This window comes from Alexandromys fortis, unplaced genomic scaffold, assembly GCF_014885135.2.
Source record: "Alexandromys fortis isolate MF-2015 unplaced genomic scaffold, M_Fortis_MF-2015_v1.1 scaffold_4, whole genome shotgun sequence".
Classification (NCBI taxonomy): Eukaryota; Metazoa; Chordata; class Mammalia; order Rodentia; family Cricetidae; genus Alexandromys; species Alexandromys fortis.
This window is the reverse complement of record NW_026067944.1, coordinates 23,343,997-23,363,144: the sequence shown is the minus strand read 5'-3', so window position 1 is coordinate 23,363,144 and position 19,148 is coordinate 23,343,997. Positions and strand designations below refer to the sequence as shown.

The following is a 19,148-nucleotide window of genomic DNA, read 5'->3' as shown; positions in this document are numbered from 1 at the left end:
ACATATTAAAAACTTGCCTTTTAAATTTTTATGGGTTTTAATGGAACTATATAGCATAATGAAAAAAATCCTGTGTATATGTTTCAGAGGTGACCACTCTGAATTAAACATCCGTTAAGGGGCTCATCCATGGGAGAGGATAATTCTTCTTCTTCCAGCATAGCTGCCTGTAGTTCTTGGTCTAGAGGTGGGAAAGAGGAGAGGGGTTCGCTAGAAGTGCTAGAGAAAGGATAGGTAGGGGGAAAGTGATATAATTCTATTTCAATTAAAACCATATTAAACAAAAAGATAATAAAAGACATTTTGAATGTAACAAAAAAAAGAATATTGGGGTTCGAATCAGGAAACCTGAATCTAATTCATGCTTAATAGTAACTGTAACCAAGGCTGCAGTCCAAGCTGTATGGCCTGTCCCTAGTGTGATCATCCTTCCAGACCTGTTTTCTCAGCAATATAGTGAACAAGTTTGGCAAATAGTTTAGTTTAAATTTAGACCTACATTTTTTAGCACAAGTTTTTACAGCAGATTAACTCACAAACATGCTGGTTTTGTATATTACAAATTAAAAGCGTATTCCCGTAAACTGTCGTGGCGTGAAATGCCCAGCAGCTTTGGAAGGGCTCTCCCATGCGAGCAGTACGATTTGTTTTACAGGTACTCTCCTCTCACTGAAAGGAGCTGTGCTAACATTTTCCTGCATGGACAGAAGTGGCAGCTTAATGCAGCCTCCATATGAAGTATGGAGGGATCCCAACAACGCAGACGAAAATGAGAAAACGTGGAGGAGGAAACTGGTTATGAACTACTCCAGTGCATCCCAAGAAACAGGCGACCATCAGTATGCAATAATCTGCTCAGAGAAACAAGCCAAAGTCTTCTCACTGCCGTCTCAGACCTGCCTTTATGTGCACAACATCACAGAGGCCTCTTTCATACTGCAAGCAGAGGTGGTGGTCATGTGTAACAGTGCCTGCTTGGCCTGCTTTTGTGCAAACGGGCATATCATGATAATGAGGTACTTGGCATGTTTATTGTTAGCTGATAGTTGTAACAGTGCTAGCAAGAAATAATGGTGAGAAGTATATTCATACTGTTAAAAAGAAGTAACCTGATAGATATCCGTTGTGTTTGTAAATGTTCTGAAGAGAGATTTGTGGCTTGGGTGTGGAGAGGGCTGGTTCTGGTCTTGGTTTTGTTTCCTAAAAAATACTTGACAAATACTTAGATATAATATATGTAAATATATTATATAGTTGACATCAAAGAATCCAAGGAAAGAATGATTCCCAATCATTTGTACATTAATTTAACAGGCAGGTATTGGGAATATGTTAGGCACTAGATTCAGAAGCTATATGGAAGTAAAATTATCTGTTGCTTTCACTATTATATAAGAAATTTACACAGGGAATTTCACTTGATTCTCAAAGCTTTTTAGGACATTGACAAGTATTATTTTCATCTTTCATTTTACATATTAGAAATGAAAGTAAAATAATTTGTTTGAAGGCATAAAGCATAGGAAAAATCATATTAACACTCACTGGAAAACTAACATGAGACACATTAAAAATAAGATCATTTTACTCACCGAAATCATATAAAACTTGTGAAGCATAAAGTATTACCTAATGAGTTTATGGATTCAGCAGTGCTGTGGTTGGTCATTGGATGAATAAGCTACAAGAAAACGAAATTTACTCAATATACTATAGAGGCGACTATCGTTCTTGTCAATATCTCACCTTGTTCCAAATCATTTCAAAGGAGATAAAATTAGCAACATATGAAAATATACAAATAATTAGAAAACAGAAATGCAATTTCCAGTAGAGGATATATAAGTTGAATTTTCTTTTGACAAAGTCCCCAAAGTTTAAAAGCATTGAATCACTAAATGTATAATAGAAAAAAGTAACTTGAAGAGGCAGGTTGACATACATGCTTGAGGACCATGAGTGATGAACTAAATTAGTAAGAAATGGGACTTTAAAGCAGGTAGTTAGCCTTCTCTGGATGTCTACTAGAAAATACTCAAGGACTCTTGTACTACAAAGCAAGGAGGGAGCAGAGCTGAAGGAAGAGGGAAACTTGCTGCATGCAAAACTGATTTGTTAAGCAAGGTAAAGAAGATCACTAACTCCCAGGATTTAGGGGAATTTGTATTACAGTAATGCTATTAGCAGGTAAGGAAGTGAGAGGAAGTTAAAAACACTGAGAATGAGTTTGAGAATGGATTAAAAATAAGTTCGACTTTTAAGGTGCTTCCAAGCCATCCAGCAGATGCTTAACAGCAATTTAGGGTCCAGTCTCTTGGGAAAACGCAGGCTTGAGCATCATCTAGGAACACTGATAATAGCAAACGTAACCATTAAGAGATCCTACATAATCTCTGAAATGAAAAGTAGACTGTACCAGAGATAGAAGCTTGGGACCAGTCTCTACATTTATGTACTGGGGGAATGAAACTCCAAAGAAGGAGGTTATGAAGTCAGAAGAGAAATAAGAAAAGACCCTGAACAGTACAATTTTCTGCAATAAAAAGGTCAAGAGGTAGCCCATATAGCAGAAAAGTCAAAGAATTAGCACACCAAAAGCAGAACTGTAAACTGGTCATGCTGAAGCTTGCTTAGAATTCCAGCAGTGAAGGAAGGAGGTTCCAAAATTCAAGGTAATTCCTCTGCTGCATAGTAAATTGGAGGCCAGACTGGCTGTGTGAAACCCGTTCAGAAAGCGAGTGTTAGGAGCAGGTGACGCTGGGAGCAGCTTTCAGGGGGCAAGAATAGAGTAGTGCAGTACGAAGTTGAAAATGATGACAAATGAGTCTGATTTTGTACAGACTGCAAGCCAAGATTTAAATGATTTAAAAAGCCAGAGAATACGGTTGATGGGAATTATATGAAGTCAAGTGTTTGAAAAGAACGTGTCTTGTGGCACAGCCACACCCATCATTCATACGTCGGCAATGGCTACTTTTGCATACAAAGAGAACTGAACAACTGAAGGAGCTGCTTCAGGCCCGAGCCTGAAACCTTTACTGTCTGATCCCTTAGCCCACCATAGCTGACTCTTTCAGAAAATGTTGTGTAAATAGAAAGAAGAGAAGCAGAAAAGTCGTTCAAGAGGAAGACCAGATTCTCGTGGTATTTTGTTTCATTATTTCTAACATGAAGAGATCTGTAATTAGTGAGGGAGAAACTTTTGGGGATAAGGCAATCATGGCTTCCTTATTCTCATAGATTTCTGATTCTTAAACTATTTTCAGAGATTTCCAATGAAGACCACTCCATCCTGTTTGTAAATGATTTAACCCATAGACTTGCTTCAATCATGGGGGATGTGTATTTATGGGGTGTGTGTGTGATCAATTACAGGGGATGTGTATTTATAGGTGTGTGTGATGTCCTTTCTCTCCTCTCAGCTTGTTTGTTATTCAAGATTTATATTAAGCTGTTATATATCGTTCATATTTCAGATAGTTTTGATTACTAAGTCTTTGAAATCCAGCTAGCCGGTCACACTTTCAGCGGACCTCAGTGACTATCCAAGGATCGTCTACTTGCTCAATAGTCATGTGACTAGTTGGTGGATAAAATACCAGGCAGCATGGTGCTGGAACATCAATAAATGCTTATTCCAATAAGATAGATTTCAGTCTCCATATTATATAGTAAAATTTTGGGTCTCAGAATGTAGTTACAAAATATTTTTTAAAAGAAAAATGGTACTTTCTGGGACACTACCTGTATTCTAGGATGAATTAAAACCCCTGTACATGAAGAATTAGCATAGTTCCCAAGTCTGAGGATTAAACCAGAGAAGTTCTCTCTGCCCTTGACTTGAAGGAATGATGGGAAGACTGTTGCTTTTCAATAGTGGATTATAAATTAGCTTTTACTACATTATCCAAAAGGACCTTTCTAGGGCTATCTCATCAAAATTATAGCTGCAGGATAGGCTAGGAAGTAACTACAGATGTAGTCTTTCCCATGTTTAGTGCTAATCTGTTCCTTATTACAACTCATTCCTTAAGCTTCGGCCGTGTTTATTTACTAGTCGTGTTCAATACAGATGCCCTAAGAGACAGGAAGGTTCCACTTCTGTGAAGAGGGACTAAGGGATGGAGATCTATGCCCAGGCACACTGGACTGACCCCACACATTTCTGTTTGTACATAAGATCAAATACTAAGGAGTTGTGCTTAGAGAGACCATAGGCCTCTACATTACTCCTCTAGGGACACTTGCAAAACATTTGTATAGGCTAAGATAGAACTGTGCTCAAATTTGTGTGTGTACATGTGATTTTATTTGAAAGTCTACTTATTATTAATCTTTAAAGATGCTATAAAGAAAAGCATAAAATGATGACTTTATTATTAAATAGTATTAAATAGTATTTTTTATTAAAGTAAATATTTATATCAAAGAAAATATGAGATGTAGATTTACTAACTGTTCTTCCATTCAGCTTACCTAGCCTTCGCCCAATGTTGGATGTAAATTATTTGCCACTGACAGACATGAGGATAGCACGGACATTTTGTTTTACTAATGAAGGCCAAGCGTTATACCTTGTCTCTCCTACTGAAATTCAACGGTTAACATATAGCCAAGAAATGTGTGATAATATTCAGGTAGGTAAAGTTCCTTCATTAATCTAAATAGATGTGGGATTTGGGGAGAGGAACTAGGAGGAGAGGAGTGTGGGGAAATTGTAGCCAGGATGTAAAGTAAATAAATAAATTTATTTTTAGAAAATAAAAAATTAATAACAATAAAATTAAAATATTAAATAAATTAATACATGTGAGTGTTAAGTGAGGGAAATAATGAGAGAGACATCTATAAAGTGTCATAGGGCCAGACAATAAATACACAAAATTTTTCCTAGAAGATTTTTTGAATATATATTCTTCAATGTAATCCTACCAACTTCTAGTATGGCACAGAAGTAATAAGAGGATTATGAGTATGATGAATGATAATTATGATCATTTACAGTAGTAGGTGAACTGAAATGTATTCTACGGATCTTTGTTTTAATCACAGTTGTATAGGATTCTTGTACATACAGTTGGTTTTCATAATGACAGGTTTATGCAAGTGCACTGTGTACTTTGATTGGATTCATTCTTGCATACATTTCCCTCCCCCCCCCCACCCTTCCTATTATTCTGTTTCTCAGAGAGTCTAGGTTTTACATACATGGGGTGTATATTGTGTGCCTGTGCAATTTTATATATTTATGTAAGATATAGGACCCACAAATGGAAAAGAACATGTATTATTTGTTGTTCTTAACCAGATTTATTTCACTTAACATAATAATCGCCAGTTGCATCAATTTTCCTGAAAGCAGAATTTCATTCTTTTTTTAATTTTTTAAGGTTTATTTATTGTTATTTCATGCATGTGGATATTTTGCCTGCATCTTTATCTGTACATCATGTGTGTGCCAGGAAACCATGTCATACCATCTGAACCCCCTGTTATACACAGCTCTGAGGAGCTAGGAGTCAAACCAGGGTCCTCTTTAAAGAGCAGCCAGTGTTCTTAACTGCTGACCTATTTCCCAACCCCAATTATTTTCTTTTTGACTAGTAAAATTCAACTGTGTGAACATACCACATTTTTCTCTATCCATTCTTCTGTTAATGGACACCTACACTTATTCTTTAACTTGCCTGTTACAAATACTGCCGCAAAAAAATAACAAAGTTGTGTTAGTATCACTGTGGTATGTTAAAGTCCTTTGGATCATACTATAACTACGTCCTATGTTCTGTTGGGTTTTTTTTTTTTTTTTTGAGGAATCTCCATGAGGATACTGATTTCCATAGCAGACAGACTAATTTGTATTCTCACATATAGCAGTATACAAGTTCCCTTTTTAGCTCATCCTTGCCAGAGTTGGTTATTTTCCTGATGGTTGCCATTCTCACTAGGGTGACATGGCATCTTGACATAGTTTTAATTTGCATTCCCTAATGACTAGGCGTATTGATTATTTTTCCATGTGATTACTGGGCATTTGTCCCATCATTTGATTACTGTGTTTATTTTGTTAGCTGACTTGTTTGGTTTTCTGGTATTTTGGTTTGTTTGGATTTTAGTTACTTATACATTCTACGTATTAATCTTTGTCTGCTATAAATTAGCAAAGATGTTTCCCATTCTATAGTCTATTTACTCATTTTTTTCTTTGTTGTGAATTACACTAATTTAATAAATCTCATTTGTAAATTCTTGATTTTACTTCTTTAATTATTTCCATTCTTTTCAGAAAGTCCTTACATATGCCTATAATTTGAAATGTTTTCTCATAAGAATTTCAAAGTTCCAGGTCTCATTAATATTTGATCAATTTTAATTGATTTTAATCAGGGTGGGAGGCATGGATCTATTCTCATCTTTTTATAAGAAGCTGTCCAGTATTCCCAGCACCATTTGTTGAAGAAATTGTCTCTTCTCCAAAATGTTTCTGCCCTCTTTGTAAAAAGTTCTATCAGTGTAGCTGAATGGATTTATTTCTGGCCCTTTGTTCTGTTATATTGATCTACATGTCTCTTCTTATGCTAGTGGAATTCCAATTGTGTTCCTATGGCTCTATAGTATAGCTGAAATCAGGGACAGTGATACCACCAGGATTGTTCCTCTTGCTCAGAATCGCTTTGGCTGTTTGGTGTCTTTTGTGCTTCTTTCTTAGCATTTTTATTATTGACATTTAAGAAAGCTATTAATTTTGTGTCTTTATTTTATATCTTGCTAGTTGACTGTAAAGGTTTATTATTCCTGAAAGGTTTCTGGTAGAGTCATTAGATTTAGGTCTCCTGTACATAGGAACATAATACTGAAAAGGGGAATGATTTAAATTCTTCCTTTACTAGTCCATCGAACTTGGTTGTTGATTGTTTTCTATTCTCGTGTTGTTTTTACTAATACTTCAAGCACTATCTAGAGAAAGAGTAAAGAATTCAGCATCTCGTTCCTGATGTTAGTGAAAATGCTTTGAGTTTTTCATTTATTTAGCATTATGTCCATAGGTTAGTAGAATAAATGGAGTTTAAAGATTATTAAATCTGTAGAAAATTATCATTAATAAGTCATGAAGAGGGACTGAGGAAAGAAAATTAAATAGGACTGAGGGAAAGTTTATGAGTTTTAAATAAAAATAGTACAGAGAACTAAATGGAATAGGTGAAAAGTAGAATAATTTTAAAATGTAAGGAATATACAAATTAAGTAAAGCCATTAAGAAATATGCAAGAGTGAAGTCTAACAAGAAGACAATGTAAACTATAAACTGTATTACGGTGTCAGTCAGTCTCTCTTCTGTACTGGAATGGATCTTGCTTTCTTCCTCTCCTTAAGTTGTCTTAAGGATCTAACCCTGCTGCTGGGAGAGTAGATGCCTGTGTGTCTAGCTCAGATCTGTTAAAGCAGATTTGCCAACCAGCAGTGCCCCAGTGGAGCTCAAGCAGGTTCCCTGCTGGGTTGAATGTCTGCCCAGGTGACAACAGGGGCCAGTCCTCCTTTAAGTGGATTCCACGGGAGTGTGATATGTTCAGTGAAATCCCAAAGAGTTCAAAAGAATGATTTCTAAGAATTTTCAATTAAAACAGAGGGGAAAATAAGTTCCTGGATGAATTCAAACAAAATAAAAATAAATGGCACCCTTAGACTTCAAGATGGGCTACCCCTCAGAATAATCTCCAGCTGGCCAGCTACTGTCTTCTTAATGTGCTGGATGCTCATATACATTCTGTGTGGATTTAAATGTCGGAGACCCTGATGCAGCCATACCCGTGTTTTATTTACAGTCCCAGCTGTCCTGTCTGCCAGGGTTCACAGTCTTAGCATATCTCCAGTGAGTTTCAGTTCATGTCAGTGACCACATGATGCCCACATGGCTCTGTGGTTCTCTGGGTCTTGTCTTAATCAGTGGAGTTGGTGTTTGGATCTTCTACTGTTCTCAGCAGAGTAGTTGAGTGCAGAGTCTGCTCCCTCCTTGCCCCAGAGACTTGGTAGTGACATAGGACAGTGGCATTAGGTGACTTTCCAGGGTCTGTTCCATGCGGCTCATGGCTGGACTGTCTAAAGTTTTGTTTTTCTCCTTTATTCGTGGTCTCTGAGGAGATAAGGTCACAACTGTGTACCAAGCAACAACCACATAGAAAAGACGTGGAAAGGCTGTCTTCATGATGTACTGTAACATATCACAGTGTTACTTTTCCATATATTATTAATTCATCTTAGTTGCTCTAATACTCTCTTCTTAATTGGTACAGGACATGTTAGGCGACTTGTTTACTCCCATTGAGACACCAGAAGCTCAAAATAGAGGCTTTCTCAAGGGGCTGTTTGGTGGAAGTGGACAGACATTTGACAGAGAGGAGCTCTGTGAGTAAATTTCTTATTATAACCCATCACAAACTAGAAAACCTCTGTGTGTGTATGTATCACAAATTCTAGACCAAGGTGCCTTTGTTTCTATATTAAAGTATGAATATTATTTTTCTCATATTTTGAAAATCGTTTAGTAAACATGAATGAAATTAGTTACTATATTAGGAAATAATCACAAATTATATATGTATTTCAATATGCATGTATTATATATGCAATATATAATATACAATATTTGTGTATATGTATATATATTTCAAGTAAGTAATGAGCAAGCTGAAAAGCATCCCCATTGTAGATAGGCCCTAGTTTCATGAGCAGCTGACAGTATTTGTCTTTTTAATTCTGAAAAATCATTTTAGTCTGCTTTCCTATTACCACTGCTAGAAAATGGATTCTTCTTCATTCATATGCCAAGTGTATCGGTGCCAAAGGAAAAAAAAACTAGTTTGAAAATCTACCAGTGAAACTCTGATGAAAAGTAATCAAAAAGCAATAGGAGACACAAAAAAAAAAGAGGACAGACAAAAATAAAATTTCAGACAATGCCACCTCCATTTAGTTTTGCATATCAAAACTCCCTTTGTTTTGAATTTATAACTGTGCAAAAAGACATAAGTACCACCCTACAGTTTAATCTTATTTTAGTCAATAAAGGGAATAGTGTAGTATATGTGGCAACATAGAATTCCACAAATATCAGAGAGGCCAGATCAGAGAAGGGGCCACATATTATGATTCCAGTCATATAAGTTGTCCAGAATAGGCAAACTCATGGGTACTAAAAGTTAATCAGTGGGTGCCTGAGGCTGGGGTAAGGATATAGTGGGGAGTGATTGCTCATGAGTTTGGGGCTTCCATTGCAAATTGGAAATATTCTATACTCAGATAGTAGTTAGAGTTATACAACTGTATGAGACACTAAAAACCAGTGACTTAATTATATGTTTCACTAAGGGTTGCTTTTTTGGAATGTGAACTAGATAGCAGTGAGGCTTTTATTTTCTCAAGTCTGGGTTCTTTTCCAATGTGACATCCTGAAAACATTGACTACATTTCTGACTCAGTGAATGTCAGGCTGAGTAACAGACTTGTCTCAAAAAACAAGATGTGACTAGTAAGATGGCTCAGCAAGTGGAGGCACTTGCCACCAAACCTAATAATTTGAGTTCATGACATGAACTAAGCCCCATAATGCACCCACACATGCACACATGTGTGTGCATGTGCGTGTGTCATAATCATTCAATCAATTTTTTAGGATAAAAAAATAAAGGTGGGCAACACCTGAGGTTAATCTCTGACTTCCACATACAGGATCACACATGTGCATATACACACTACCACATGAACACATGCATACATTGCAAGTCCAGTCTCATACACACACCACTTATACACAGACATATGATAACAATATCTCCCAGTTTCTCCCTTAGGCATTTTTCTTAAGTGCTCATATCTTTAACACATACACATATATGTGACAAGACACCCTTTGACTGAAAATTATGATAGTAATAGAAATTTATGAAAGTACTTTTTTGTCTTGGAGGCCATCTTGAGTATGTATTACTGACATGTTTTACATTTCTATGGCTTAAATTCTCAGTTGGGGAAGCTACAGCGGGGAAAGCATCCCGCAGCCTTGCACAGCACATCCCCGGACCAGGTTGTATAGAAGGGATGAAAGGCGCGGCCGGAGGGGTGATGGGAGAGCTGACCCGAGCCCGAATTGCACTCGATGAGAGAGGACAGAGGCTGGGGGAGCTGGAAGAGAAGACCGCAGGCATGATGACCAGTGCAGAAGCGTTCTCCAAGCATGCACACGAGGTAAACTGCCCACGTAAATGCAGGCGTCTTCACAATGCGGCCACTAGAAACATCCGAGTCCTGAAGAAGGAAGCCTAGGCAGAGGCACTACGTGAATCCTCGAAGTACTATAGCCCCCTACATTAAGTTGAGACTCTTTTCATTTGGGGCATAGCATATTGATCCATTCTGATACATTAGGTCTGTATTTTGTATCACCTGCTTGGCCAGGTGCACAGGGAGATTTTATGAGTTCCCCAAAATGGGTGAGGGTCAGCAGAGGCTAGAATTCATATCTTTCATCTCGGCTGTCATTAAACATCGTTTCCTATCCACCAAATGTGCGAAGCTCAAGTATTTGATTTTGAGCCTGTCTCGCATGGACTTTGTCTACAAAGTAAGAGGTTACGCAGTTCTATTACATTCTGAGACTTAACTAAATTTCCATGATTAACTCAGTGTTGATTTGCTGACTCGCGTTTTAACGATGACATCTTTACATTGCTGTTTTTCTCTTTCCAGTTAATGCTGAAATACAAGGATAAGAAATGGTACCAGTTCTAACCGTCAAAAGAAGTTGTGACTGCTTTGAGAATCCATTATTCAGGGAAACCAAATTTATTCCCAGCATCACTATTCAACTGCTAGAAACCAGTTTCTTCTACAAAATGTTCCATTATAGTCCATCTGAAGTTATCACACGGAGGCGTAGCAAAGGCAAAGCCGCTGTGCACCTTGAAAGCTGGAACCCCGGTTAAAATCCCAAGATAATGGCTGAATTTGTCTTTTCCCCATGTGGAATGGATGCTATCATCTTGGCATGTAATTTGCTAAGAGTTTGTGTTTGGAAACTATTGGGGAGTCCTTTTGATTTGAAATTTCCTGTACAAAAAAAAAGCATTAATGCACTTAATGAAAAAAATCTTTGCATGATAAATTAACATCTTAAGAGGAAAAGAAACCAAAGCATGTCATATCAGAAGAAAAAGGATTTATGGTGAACTACTCTTCTGAATTGGGCCACACCCGACAATTTAAAAATCTGCATTAGAAGATAACCCTGCATTTCAAGTGGACCTGCCATACCCATCCAAAAAGGAATCCAAACAAACCCAGAGTTTTTTCTCATCTGAAACCTTCCTTAGTATATTAGGACACTACTGAGTTCTCCTAAGCAAGAATCTGACTACGACTTTCCTCCCTCCACAGCATCGCGCATCATCCACAGTTCTCCTTACCCAAGGCTGGCCAGGATAGCGAAGGACTCCCAGCACTCTTACTCCTGTGTCTGTCACCTTCAGGATGAGTTCCTGCTTTTAGTCATCAACCGAGCAGGGTTGATTGACCTCAGAGCATTTTTTCAGCCTGGTGTATAGTCTCCAGAGGAGTTGGCGATAAGTTTGCAGAAACTAGACTATAGTAATAAGGCAGTTAGTTCTGAGAACTGATTTCACAAAGAGTGGAATTTCACATACCCCAATTTCAGTTTCCAAAGCGATATATTTTTAAAGCACCATTTGTATCCTTATCTGCCAGTTACACAGTATATTACTGTTCAAACCCAATAGGGTCTACAATCCCAAGGTGCTTATGCAGCCTGACATTCACAGACCAAACTGGTCCTTCTCGTCGATGTGATTCAGTAAAACCTCAGTTAATGTTTTAGGAAAGAGATTCTGAGTTATTACATTTCTGATTGATAAGGGCTTTTATTAGAAAATTCTTTGGGGTTCTATGCTTATTAAAGGAACCTTTATAAAACCTACTGGTATTTTAGCTATGTTGGCCATAGTCGTCATTATGAATAACACAAACCCATAGATAATTTAACTAATTAGATGGACAAATTGTCACAGGAATATCTTAGTAAATCCCAAACACCTTCTTAAAATCTCTCAAAGGTAAAGGTCAGCTCTAGCATGATAAAATAATCTGTTCCAACCCAGCAAAGGAGCACTACACAGAAAATACTGGCAACTCCTACTCGCTCTATTGAACGTGCTTGGAAGTCAGAACATAGGACTCACCTGACAATGTGTTTCTCCTTTTTAGAACCTTAAATTATGTGGTTGATTTGTTTACTGGCTCTTGGTGGTTTGAGGCCTTGCTGGGTTACATTGTGTTTAAAACATAACCATTTCTTCCAACTTCATAGACAAAATTGCCATTTTTATTGGTTTTATATTTTTTGTTTTGAAGTGGTGCTTTCTTTAAATTTTTCTTTGCAATCTTGAAGAGAGCAGAGGTGGTCAAAAGAGCTAGAAAATACACACTAGAGTAGCATTTCTTAGAATCCTTGAATTCTTTTCTTAAAACACATCTCTCCATAAGTCTACCTTCTGCTATAGTATTAGCATAAGAGAACTTGTCTTGGAAATACAGACAATACACACATTTATGCAGTAAAAATATTAATGGAATTTAAGGCCAGGACCTAGAAAACATTGGCAACCAAAATGCAACACACAATTTATACTATCTATTTTAAGAACCCAAGTTTCTGATTTTTCTGGATACTTTAACATTTCTACAATGATCTAAAAGAATAAAATATTTCTTTTGTTTTGAAATAGTGAAATTCAACCCAATGTAGCATTGAATTCAATGACTATCTCTGAAACTCCCAGGAACATTTAACTTGCTCTAGCGATACAGCTAAGGGTAGAGTGCTTGCCCGCCATGTTCAAACTCTGGGTTCAATCCTCATCAACACACACACAAATTCACTTGTTCTATAGCAAGAGTTCTCGATAGCAGCATCATTAGTGCAAGTTTTTGTCTAGCATATTATGGGATGTTAACAGTGCCCTTGACTTCTGCCCTGTAGATGCCATTAGAAACCTGCTAGTAATAACAGTAAAAAGAAAAAAAATAGACAAAATTGCTTCCAGTTGAGAGCTACTATTTTACATCATTTAAAGAGAAAGACTGTGAAATACATAATGTATTTTTTTACAGAAAATAGCATGCAACAAGAGCACATTCTCTTAGCAAGAGAATTCCCACCCAAAATTATATGTGTGATTCATACAATAGAGCTCAATTTTGAAGAATCAGTGAACTAACAATTACAGACTACTTCAAAGCACACAGGGAATATATCAAAAAGGGACATCCACAGTGTTTGATAGACATGCTTAAAATTCTGACTTCAACAAATAAATCAAAAAGTTTATAAATAGAGATCATTTGGAGTAGGTGCTTCTGCCATGCTTAAAAAGAACACATTCTCATAAATGTTTAAAGCTTAGATGTGCTCACAAAATTGTTTGCCAAACCCTTTCTTCATATAAGAGTAATTTATTCCTCAGATCAATGATTAGCAGAATCTAAATTAATGAGGTTTTACTGTATCAAAATTATTTTTATAATTCAAAGAGATAGCAATAACAATAATTTAACCATGGATGTGATTTTTCTCTTTCAACTTTTCTGTTCTGTTGCATTAACCTTCATGCACGCACACACCACCACCACCACCACCACCACCATTTTGCCATCATGGCTATCCTAGGGAAATGAGTAGTGTTATACATTTAATCTTCTGCATTTTCTCATCTCTCTTCTGTCTTGGATCGTATGGAAAACTACCCCCAGAAACTTTAATAGTGCTGCAGAAGGTGGCCCTGAGTCTTGGTTACCATCTCATTACATTGTGTCTACAAAGCAGCATCCGAAGACAAGGCTTGCAGAGCACCATCTGCACAAGGTGACTTGACTTCCAATCTTGCCTCAACAGAAAAGCCCTTAGTGTTCCAGCAGAAAATGGACCTTTCATTCTCATCACCAATGATGTAATAGAAGACGTACATGTTTCCCTGGTTCTCACAGTAACGTAAGCAATGATCCTGTTATGAAGCCATCCACTTGTCCCGGAGTTTGGGTGGAGGGTGATCTCACTTATTTCAATCCCCTGAAAAAGTTGTGTGTCTGACTTTGCTTCTATACTTCCCTGAGTCCCCAACTTAGCACTCAGTCACCATGGGGGCCATTGTATGTCGTGTAAGCGAAGCTTCAGTGACAAACTGAGACGATGTCCAGCTACTCCATCCTAGAAACATTTCTCAAGTCTTTTGGAATTGATTCTCTATAAAATCTAGGTCTCTAACCTTAAAAAGTTTAAAGAGACCTTAAAAAATGAGGTTCCCTTTTATATGACCCACCAATACCATTTTAAAGGTATCATTTACCCATTATTTGTGCCAGTTTGAAAAAAAAAAAAAGTAAGATTAGGCCCAAGATTGGTTGAAGACTGAGGTGGGTTCTTTGAAATACTTGGCTCGCGGGCATTTGGGTAGAGTAATATGATGAAGCTAGCTGCACAGGAGAACAACTAGGATATTTGTGCTACAAGCATCCCTGACCACACTGGTTCACAGAGGGCAGTGACAAAGAAAGCCAGCATGTCAGATACAGTCTTGCTCTCTGTGTGTTAGGAAAAATACCAGCTTCACAGCTTCTTCACCTCCTGTCACTCAGCCTCATCTTAGGTGGTAGCATTGTGTATGCACACTAACCAGAGTGCCTGAGATAACTGTCACCAACGTAGGTTGAGCATTGTCTCTCATATGAGAGATTCTAGGAAGCATGGCTGATAAATCGTTTAGTGTTCCTGTCTACAGACCACGTAGCCCTGGATGTAAGAACTAAATAAGGTCTCATGTAGACACTGAGAAGGTGCAGTGTGAGGGGGTGGTGTCGGGAAGGCCATGAGAGTCTGAGGGAAGTGAGGTTTTGATTCGACCACAGCACAGGCAAAGGCCTATGTTTGTATCTTTGGTTTGTATTTTTTTTTAAGTATAGCTTTGGCTGTACATAACAATCTCTTGAGATTTTTTAATTCCCAATGATTTAAAAATGTCTTAGACTTGGAACAGAACATCAGTATTTTTGAGAGCCCTAAAAGTGGGTCTATGTCCAGCCAAAGTTGCTAAGCGCTGCTCTATGACCAACTAAGAAAGATTCTTGCCTTCCTGGGCTGATATTTTAGCCCCTTCTAAGGGTTCGGGAAAGGCAGAATGTAAGAGACACAGCCTTGTCTTGATTGGCATTTATTCTGTGCCTCTCACAGAACAAAAGTGAGTGCAAACAAAAGGCAGCGCCACTAATTCTCTGTATCTCTAGTATATTATTCTCTGTGACTTGATCTTTAGTTATTTTAAGTCAACATTGTAAGTTTTGACTGTCTTTTACATAAGATACAAGAAATATCACCATAAGTTCAGCAGTACAAAAAGCTAAGTGGTAAAATTCTCAATATCTGGACAATGAAAATTCTCAAAATAATCACAAAGTCCATCAGCTCCAAGTTTATTACGCACCCTTCTTCTGGAGCAGACATGGTGAAGGGTCCCTGCTGGGCTGTGGGTATCTTTCTGGACCTGATCTCAGCAAACAGGGAGGATTGATTGTTGTTGTCTCAACAGCCAGGGCCGCTTGGTTTATTGGGAATGTGAGTGACGGGAAACACCTTCTGAACACCAGGGCCCTGAAAAAGTGTTCACACCCCAGAGAGGACTGGTCCAGCCAGGGGAAGGCAGCCAATGGAAGGCAAGGACACACAGAAACTATTCTGACTGCTCTCCCCTTGTGCCACCCCCCTCCTGTCTTGGCCCACCCTTCTCAACTGCAAAGCCAGAAGACACACTAGGTGGTGGTTTTGGATAGTTGTACACAGGTTCAAAATCTCTAATAACCTATAACTTTTAGTACTTAATTATGTGATGTTTTATTCTAGGAAATAAGAGACAGACAACACCATTGATGTATCTTTCTTTCATCTTCAGAATTTTTGCATCTTTTCAAAAAAATGACAAATTACTATTTTTCTGTTGCATTCAGCAATTGTGACTATACCTAAAATTCTTGTAGTCTGTAGAGAGATCAATAAAATTGTATATGTTTGTACATAGATGCTCTCTTATGTCATGATGTCATAACTGTTAATTTTTGCCAAGATTAAATGTATAGAGGTAAAGCCCTCATTTGCAAACTGTGAACTATGGTTTTACCAAGAATGAATGTTTTTAAAAGACACAGAGGGGATGGGAGAACAGATTTATTTGAGCAAAAGAGGAAACAAAATCCAAGTTCCCGAAATGTATAAATTCTATTACAGTTAATTGATTGAAAGGGTTAGAAACATCCATTCAAAATTTCTATCAAATTGGGGACATGTTAAAAATTTTAGTGAAAATTTAAAGATAACTTGCAAGGCTATTGCCTGAATTGTACTTGTGATGGAATGAAAGTTGAAGGAAATTTACTTATAGTACCCGTAAGACAATGCTGTGGCCCAGGGCTTAGAGGCTCATTAGGCCTTGACTTCCTTCTTTTTCAGCTCAAGCAGAAAAACAAATTTGTTGTGAGTTTATACTACCATCTAGTGGTCATGGTCGGCATTCTCAGATACAAGTGTCTGAGCCATTTGGCTTTTGCCAGTTTAGTTAATCCCCCTCTGGTGCTTTCTTTAGATTCTTCCGGAGGCCTAAGCCAGCCAACCTTATCCTTCCTCCTTCTGATTAGCCTAGGGAAAGCCATCCTTCACCACAAGCTTTCTCCTACAGTTGGATCTGTATAACATTGAAAAAAATCACAGCTATAGCCCTAGGCTACAAAGTAATTTTGAGTAAAAGGACAAATATCTAATCTCAATTTCAGATTTTCCCCAGGAGGACCAGTTCATCTCACCTCTAATACAGCGACTCAAGCCCACAGCCCTGCATTCAACACTCTCTTTTGCTTCCTTCCCCCCTCCTTCATCTCTCCTTCCTTCAGTCACCCCTCCTCCCTGCAATCCCTTCCTTTCCTGCCTTTCGCTCTAGTGGAAGGGCGACCACAGACGGAGCAGGTGAGCAGCAGAGGGGCCTCACACACGGGGTGAGAGGAGCAGTCACATCACAGAAAATCAGAGCTGGGGTGAGGAGGTGGCAGGGGAGACTTCGGTGGACAGTGACCCTGGGGTTTGAGGTGGTCTTTGGAGCGGGCAGAAGACAACCCCTTTGGCTCAGCAGCGTGGCTCAATCAAGGGACTGAGCATTTCAATAAATTCACTGAGGATATAGGAGCCAAGCTTCTCACTTACGGAAACTGAGGAAGGGTATCCAATTAAAAGAGAAAACCAGAAAAGTTATAAAGTTTGGCTTGTATAGGTAACTGAAGTTCATAATTTCCATATTTCAGAATGGGTAAAGGAGAGCATTTTTACCACCAAGAATGGTAGCCGAGGGATGATCAGCACAAACAGCCTGGTCTCGTCATCCCATAAAGCATAAAGGCACAAAACTGTCAAAGTATTCCCTATCAACATGTAATTACTATTTCTCAATTAAAAATAATAAAACTTCTTAAATGTAGGACGAAGCTGGCCATGTCAATTGGAATTGGAGTTACCAGCGTGCACTTCACGTTTGTGCATCTCTATATAATTGTATCTATAGAAATAGTTATATACATAGACACACACAAGTGTGCATAGATACTGAGGTGTGTGCATGCTGTACATACTAGTTCCTAATTCCGGACACTGAAAAGACTAGAAAGATGCACAAGTAGTGCTGGATTTTGATTTCCAAATTTTCTTCCCCTCTGAATGAGCTGGAGGATCTGGATTTCAAGTCTGGTATATACTCTGTATCAGAAAATAAAGTATTCAAAGAAAGATGGCTACAAGTCAGAAAGCGTAAGAGACAGCTTGAATGAGTGTGCACAGGCCAAGTGAGGGATACTTTAACCATGAAACAAACAATAATTGAATACAACAGGAACCCATGGATTCATACTGAGATAAATGAATATGAAGGAGAGAAAGTTATTCCCTACAATATCATGCCGGCCATTAAATGTAAATGGAGTTTGAAAATTGCTGTTAGATAATTATTATTCTAATATGTTGGGAAATATCAGTCAGTGCTCAAACTAATGGGGCCAAGGAGGATGTCCATATAGGATGATTTACATGGTCTCCCAGTGTCTTCAGAAAATTGTCTAATGTTTAAAAACTTACATTCAAAAACATGGCAGATACCATATTTGTTATGGAGGGATCAGAGTCCTCCTACCAGTAATGGGACAAACTCTTGCCATGTACTGAGAAGATCACGGCAGCCCTGCCAGAACACAGACACCGGGGCTAGCCCTGTGGAAGCATCAGACAGAAGTGACGGTCTAGAAACGGTTGCCCCATAAGAACAATCCGATGTGATGAAAGACAAGAAAAGACGAATGTTTCAGATCTAGGAGGTCAGAAGCCACGACCACTGCATGCAATCCATGATCTGAGACATCTTACCCTAAATGTCATGACATAAATGGAGCAATTATCAAAATTCGAGTGTGGTTTTCCCACTTGACTACAATTCTTTGTACAATTCTTGAAACTTTTATTTAGATTTGAAGCTTATTTCAAAATAAAATTATAGAAATAAAAATATTTTCAATTTTGTTGTATTATTTGCAATTCAGTAGTATTATCTTGTGTATTTCAGAGCAAATGGATTCCTGTTTATGGCTGAAAGACAGGACCTTGGGAGTTGTTTGGGAATCCGGTCACTTGAAATAATTTAATTTTTTTTTTTCATTTTCACGGTGTTTCTGCCTCTGTTGCTAGGAGTGAAGCCACCACCAAGCTACTATTATCTTAATGGCTGCAGTTCTGACTAGGAGGAGATGGAGTTTTAGTTTGTCCTAAACTGCCATTCTAGTGGGGCTGAACACTTTCATATGATTGTTGCTATTTGAATGGAATCTTTGGGGGAACTTCCTGGTCATTCGGTTGGCACCTTTATTGGTAGAGTGGATTGGTTTCTAGCTTCTCTATTGGGGTTCTTTCACTTTTCCAGATATCAGCCCTCTGTAGGCGATGCTGGGTGCTATTTCTCTGAATTGAAGCCACCCCTCCCAGACGAGGGCAGAAGGGAGTGAATAGA

The 19,148-nt window shown here is 38.1% G+C and overlaps 1 protein-coding gene across 1 annotated transcript in view; it reads left to right on the top strand.

The window, feature by feature from the left end:
• Stxbp5l (syntaxin binding protein 5L) overlaps positions 1–18,496 on the top strand; it is a 208,717-nt gene extending 190,221 nt beyond the window's left edge. The window contains exons 23-27 of the mRNA XM_050148905.1: positions 656–1,016; positions 4,472–4,637; positions 8,292–8,403; positions 10,022–10,242; positions 10,744–18,496. Of these exons, the coding sequence (XP_050004862.1) occupies positions 656–1,016; positions 4,472–4,637; positions 8,292–8,403; positions 10,022–10,242; positions 10,744–10,785 (902 nt within the window). The 3' untranslated portion in view covers positions 10,786–18,496. The remainder of the gene's footprint in view (positions 1–655; positions 1,017–4,471; positions 4,638–8,291; positions 8,404–10,021; positions 10,243–10,743) is intronic.
• Positions 18,497–19,148: the final 652 nt, after the last annotated feature.